Consider the following 7,067-nt stretch of genomic DNA (forward strand, 5'->3'; position numbering starts at 1 on the left):
CTTTGCCTTGGTTTCGGTAAAAATTTTATGGTGGAATTACATAAAATTTTAAAAGGGTTGAGGGGTAAAAAACAGGTAATAAAAAAATAAGTGGTTTTCTACCCTGGATTGGTATTAGGGCCTATGGAAACTTGGTCTTCAGTCAGGATCTATAATAAATGGACAATAATGCCAAACTAGATGATTTAATATAAAGCTTCGTTATGAACTATTCCTGGCATAAAGTATTCTATACATTTCTGGTGACTGGAGATGTATCCATATTCAATAAGTATAGATTGTAGCTAAGGTGTGGTCTGGTGGCTATCTACCAAGGTACTTACAATTCTGGCGGATTCGGGCTGCTATTTATAGTCTCGGACGCTGGGTGGCTAGCTTGGCGTGGGTTGCCTAGCTTGGTAGTATCGTTCTGATGACGTCACCGCCTAGCTCGCGCGGGCAGAAATTTAGCCGGTGCCAGCTGTTATGTTTAAATTGGCAGCGTGTGGCTAAGTGATCATTAAAACGGCTACAGTTTAGAAAATAAATTATTATAAGTGATATAATCATTGCAAATATCACAATTATTAAGTTATCTGTGATAACTGTGTATGTATTGATGATTAAAAGTCGATGTAATGAAGTGGAGATAATTACTCCAGTACTTGAGTAGTTTCCGGATATGGGTTTATTTTCGGACGTAAAATGATGGGTCTGATCGATACAGTATGTTAAGATTATAACTTTGTCATTTAAAAGATTTATTTCTAGCAGGTAAAGACATAGACAAAGATGGAGGCTTGTAATGAGACACAGTCGAGTCAGAGCTTACCAGCTGCTTGGCAACACGCCAAAGCGTTGGGTGATTGTATGATAAAGCTCTATGAGAACAAACTTTGGACAGATGTCAAGTTCAGATGCAAAGATCATGACAACAATGAAAGGATTCATGCGCATAAAATAGTTCTTGCTGCAAGAAGTCCCGTATTTCAGGCGATGTTTTTTGGTCCATGTGCAGAGGAAAACGAAGAAATTCTACTTGATAGTATTGAAGCAGAAACATTTGATTTATTCTTGAGGTAAGGAATACCTGTCAGGCAAAGATACGATAAGATGGTAAAAACTACCCTTAAATAAAAATTTGACTATATGGAGAGTTTCTTCGTGACCAAAAGACTATTTATTTCAAGATTTGACGCCTAGAAACAATAACATTTAATTGATATCCTCATAGTCTGAAATAAGTGGATCTGCCGGGAATAATTTTAAAAGCATTATACATGTGTACTTGTAAATAAAGCTGTAAATTCATTAATCAAAATTTTTGCAGTATCCAAGTATTGTACGAAATTCGACGGCTCGCTGTTATACATATTGACATTGCTCAATGGAAAAACTCCCCTATATTGCTCATAGTCAGCTCGAATTAAATGCTAGACTGATATTGATGTTAAACACACGTGTAATTACTAAATCGTTTTGTTAATACCTATATCATCGATATTTTTCTCAACTTACAATTGACATATAAAATGAATAATATATTAAGTAATATACATTTCAAATGCTACGCTGAATAGATATTAAATATTGCAAATAGCCTTTAACAAATTATATATTCTTAGCATCTTAAAATGTTTTATCCCTTTTTGATTAAGATTATTAAATATTATTAAATAAATTTATGTAAAGTCACTGAGTAACTGTGTGTGTATAAACTGTGTTACTCTCTGTTTTAGATATGCTTATATGGACAAAGTGACATTAACGGAAGATTTGGCTGCAAAAGTACTAGAGACAGCTCACTATTACCAGTTGACAAATCTGGTGCAGTTTTGTGCCGATGTTCTGGCTTCATGTGTCAAACCCGAAAACGTATGTGATATTTTGTCACTAGCCCGGCGTTTCGAAGTGATTTCCCTGTGTAAAGCATGCTGTATTTTTATTGACCAGAATGCTGATCAAGTTATTTTATCTGAAGGCTTTCTAAAACTGACAAAAGAAAACCTTGATTATATCTTGATGGGAGACACATTGTATGGAAACGAAGTAAGTATATTCAAAAAGACCGAAGAATGGGCACAAAAGAAATTAGAAGAAGGCGACTTTGAGAAAAATGGACAAAATACGAGAACACTTTTAGGATTATCATTTTTCTACCTAAGGCTACCAACTATGTCATCGGAAAACTTCTTGCAATGTACTCGTAGGAAAGGTTATCTTTCAATCGAAGAATATGAAGATATAGCTGATTTCATCAACAAGGTGCCTGACACAGTTGTAACGAGCAATTCATGCGTGTCTAGAATTCCATTTAAAGAACAATTACACTTTACATGTGGAGAAGTCAGAGAATATTCAAGTTACAGAATCATATCGAAATTTCAAGTCTTTGTAAGCAGAGATATTAATTTTAAAGCATTTGAGATGTCAGAAATGCGCGGATATCTGCAATTTAAGCCCTGTTTATATAGCCGACAAAATACTGAATGGGTTGAAGTTCCAGACAACAATAGTTCATCCATTCTCCGTGACTATAATTGTAAAGTCGTTCAAATATATTCCTACCGCAACAGCAATAAAATTTCGGAAACCAAAGACGTTTATGGTGTCGACCTTCAAAATGTCTTAATATCAGGAACTGTGACTGTTACATGTCAAACGGCCCAAAAAGAAGTAAGAAAAGATTCTAGTTGCAAAAACAACTTGGGAAAGGAGAATGAAATTCTCGTATTTAGGGAAAGTGTAGAGTTTAATTCTATGGAAAAGGCACAACGCTCTATAACGCTTAAAGTACCAATTGTTCTTGAAAAGTCAAGATCACCTTATACTTTCGAGGTAAACTTAGAAAACAAAAGAAACAACGAGGTCCTTCTGAAGACGATGTGTAGTTCAGAAAACGTTCTGATAAGCAAACATGGTACAGTAACAGTGAAGGACTCATTTTACACTAACTTTGCCGGAATTCAAAGTTTTGGTTTTGAACATATATCAAATCGTGATTAGTCTCCCAGATAGAACCATTCAGATGTAAAATTGTGATATTGTGGTAGGAAAAATGTACCAAAACCTTACACTTTATCAAGAATAATATAAAGAGATGAAATATAAAAATAATCTCAGAAATAGATTGAAATCCATACTCAAATTACAGTACAATGATTGCCTGTGAAAAATTACAAACCAATACATATCATTACACACACGTGTGCGTGTGTGTTTGTGTGTGAGTGCGCACGCATGGGTATTTTCTAAAAGGTAAAAACCGTTTTTCACACAAACACATCAAGCATTTTGTTATAAAAAAAAGAATGTTTTGTATTTATATTAATGTAATGCATCTTTCCTTTCTTAATGAGGAATAGCTTATGTACTGGGCAAAAAAAAGTTCAATGTGATACATGTACTTTTCACAGCTTTGTTTAAATCAAACGTTTTCACAATTCATATCTTCTGGAACAAGGACGTATATATTTATTTACTTAATTATTAATTCATTCATTTGTATATTTAAAATGAGATAGGTAGGTAAGTAGGTACGTACGTACGTACCCCTGCCATATGACATCTTACCTGATCTTGACCCTTGTGTATATATCTGCCATATGTTTTGACATTTGAATATTTAAAGATAGACAGGAAAGCGGATACACATTATTTCACATTTGACATTCAAATGGCCTAAAAGGTGTTGACATGGGACCTGCGCGTGACATTTTTAGCTAAAATGCTGTTCAAATATCAAAACTGAATACTAAGTTATAACATAAAAGATCAAATCGTGACCAAAATTTTATTCAAATAATGTTGGATAAAATTTTTTTTATATAAAGTTTCCCTTTTCATCTTCTGCATGTTATTAATTCTGATTTTAAAATCTCAAAGACGTTTCTATGGACCTTTTCAAGTAGAGAGCACGTAGGGTTGTACATTATCTTAAATATTCTATTTTACAACATGTAAACCAGTAGCAATGCTATAACAATGGTTCGTCCCGTATATTTCGGATAAGAAGCCTTGTACGGCAAACACCAAGGCAATCCGCTGCGTTGTAAGGCAGCCATTATTTGTGCGTAAGTTTGTCTTTGCCTGAAATAGAAAGGAAATTTGGATGTTATTCCAAAACATCATTAATTTTTCTTGTATAGAATGTAATAAAAACATCGCAATCCTTTTTGCTACGAATAGGCCACATAGTGGCCGTTAACTTACCATGCGACTAAAAGTAGTTCAAATGTGTGGTTAATTACATCAGAGGTCCATTGCGAAACATAACGGCCTTGAAGATTAAACATAACATGTAGAAGGTGACAGAAAGTTTTGAAAACAAGATATACCGAAAGAAAGCAGTACACATATCTGCGACTGCATTTTGGTAGCCGCCTTAGGTTTTGGGAACGTTACTTGATATGACATATGTCATGTTACTAAAATTCTATATAAACAAGAGCAGCTTGCTTAGTCTGATTCGAAATGTTGGTGTTTAAAAGAATTGTAAGCTTTAATTTAAAGGCGGTATCTACAAGTTAAATACAATAAAATATCCAGTAACATTTACATAATAAGCGGTATAATGTTTAAAATGAAACAAACAAATACATTCATTCTGAATAACTTTAGTTTTTTTAACCTTCAAACTCTATGATTAAACAGGGAACACAATCAGTTTGTTTAAAGTAAAAGGGAATCAGCTACAGAAAGTCTCTTTCACAAAGAATACGAATTAAATGGCATTTATTTCTATGTCAAACGTGAATGAGAACGTGAAAAACTCCGCATTGAAAGAAAGATCTATCTGCAGTAATTGATAATATAAGGACATATATAATAATATAATGAGGGTCGAAAAAATAAACAAATAAATTTTCGCACTGTCAAGAATACAAGCTTCCGTGCATCAGTATATAACAACACTTACAACGTATTTAGACATGATAGATATTCAATTTCTCTATTGCACTTCAAAACTTGTCATTAAGTTTCTTTTAAGTTCGACCTTCAATTTCTCGTCCAACCTAACTGTAAACGATTTGTAAATGTAAAACTATTGTAAATAGTCTTTTTTTCTTTCTGAGAAATATTTTATCATTACCATCAAAATTTAATTATTCTGTTAATAAATTGACTTATTGGTATTTTTTTTATTATAACTGATTTATAAGCATCATTCCAAATTAAAAGATATATTCCATATATGTGAACAGAGTGACTCAAAATTGATTGTGAAAAGAATATATAGAAATAAATGAAGTAATATACTATCTGTTTGACCTCGTTTACAATTCGCAATGATGTCATAACAGGATTCTCAATCTAAAATTGCAGGATTTTTATTTATTGGTCACTGTAAATCCAGATTTTACAGAAGATGACCTACTTTCAAAAATATATTATTTATATAACAATTTCGTTAAACTTTAAACAAATTCAAATCAATGTTGTTGTCTCTAGAATAATCCATCTTCAAATCCATCCGAAACATAATTTGTACAATTTATCTGATTAGGTTTGATGAAGATCAAATCAAAATTGTTACTTGTTTTAAGTAAATTTTTATCACCTCTTAAGATCGATTATCTATTTTTAACCAAGAAAGTCACCTATCTTCAAACACGTCTGAGATACTATTGAGAAAAGGTTTGATGCAGATCAGATCAAAATTGATGTGTCAAAAGAGTGAACAAGATTTTTATTTGATGTAATCTAATGACCTACCTTTTGACTCATTTTTCATAAATATTGTTATATCTATGAGGTCTAATAAGATGATGATCACTAAGATATATGATGAATATGCTTATAAATATAAATGATAAAGATTAAATAAAAGTTGTGACCTACACAGTGTTAACAACATTTTTTCTTTGATGTAATCTAATGACTTAGTTTTTGAACAAACACCCATCTATTTTTGCCATGTTGAAATGTCCTGGTTAAATTTATGATTTTATTTGATTTACATATGCGTTAAATATTTTGTTACTTTTTTCTTCTTGTAAATGCCTGCTCATACAGACCAAACTATCTGCAACTGTTTACCGCGGTAACGAGTCTCTGTCGAATTTCTGTAAAATGATTATCCTATATCTATATATTCCCCTTATGTGACGACCGCAGGTGTATAATTATATTTTTGCATACTTGTATGATAAATATAACACTTACTCCAAAAAAATGAATAAGATATATATTTCTTAAAAGCCTTTTTTGCATTAGCATATAAATTTACAACTCCATTCATAACGAAATGTCGTCATCTTAAACAAGCAAGCAATTCATATGTAAAAGGCTCGTGATAGTGATATCCAACATGTCTCTGAGATAACGTTTCGACAAAGTCTGATGAAATTAAATCAAAATCCAGACCTTTAGACTGTAATAAAGTTTCTTCATCTCCGCCCTCTACTAATGTATTTAATTTAAAGTGGTGACAATTTTTTTCTCAAGATTAAAAGTTTTGAATTCATTAGAAATAAGACAGATAATCAGTTTAAAAAGAACTCAGAAGAAACTAAAATACTTATTTAATCTCTAGTATTTTCTAACTCTTTTTATATTTGTTAATATGACAGGGTGAATAAAAGTCAAGGATTTAGTAGAATCAATCTCTTTTTTGTTGTTGTTGTTGGCACAGCAAGTATCTTACTAATAGACATATTCAATGGATAATGGACAATCAATCTACTTGTTTCAGTATAACACTATTTCCACACTCTGAAAACACATAATTAACACATTCTAAATAGATAGTACATTTAACATTCATGAATTACACAAATCATTATCAGTCATACATTATTCATATATCCATATTTAAATATTTTAACATTCGGCGCAAATGTACATACAGCATATCATCATCATAGTACATTCTTTTTGCTTTTAATTTACATCAACATAATTTATGATACAATATTATAAACACTTATACATTTTCAACAATATATCTAATTAACCAGTTTATGAAACCAAGTGTGTACATCAAGCACAACAAATAAAATACACACTTTTCTCAGTGTGCTGTTAAACCTACAAATTATAATGAAAAAATTCGCAAAGAATGTGATATGAATTAATAGGATTTGTTA

General features: G+C 31.7%; 1 protein-coding gene across 1 annotated transcript; it reads left to right on the plus strand.

The window, feature by feature from the left end:
* Window positions 1–235: 235 nt before the first annotated feature.
* On the plus strand, window positions 236–4,996 carry LOC132751555 (uncharacterized). The gene is made up of 2 exons (XM_060741731.1): window positions 236–1,058; window positions 1,719–4,996. Exons 1-2 carry the CDS (start codon window positions 772–774, stop codon window positions 2,983–2,985), a joined length of 1,554 nt encoding a protein of 517 aa, XP_060597714.1. The 5' UTR covers window positions 236–771; the 3' UTR covers window positions 2,986–4,996.
* Window positions 4,997–7,067: the final 2,071 nt, after the last annotated feature.

This window comes from Ruditapes philippinarum, unplaced genomic scaffold (genome assembly GCF_026571515.1).
Source record: "Ruditapes philippinarum isolate M1 unplaced genomic scaffold, ASM2657151v2 ctg25797_1_1_1_1, whole genome shotgun sequence".
Taxonomy (NCBI): domain Eukaryota; kingdom Metazoa; phylum Mollusca; class Bivalvia; order Venerida; family Veneridae; genus Ruditapes; species Ruditapes philippinarum.

What these genes read in the sequence shown, in the direction of transcription:
- LOC132751555 (XM_060741731.1), top strand. Translation starts at nt 772, where the DNA reads ATGGAGGCTTGTAATGAGACACAGTCGAGTCAGAGCTTACCAGCTGCT. An exon ending in ACATTTGATTTATTCTTGAG is followed by an intron (nt 1,059 to 1,718) that starts GTAAGGAATACC and finishes TCTCTGTTTTAG; the next exon opens with ATATGCTTATATGGACAAAG.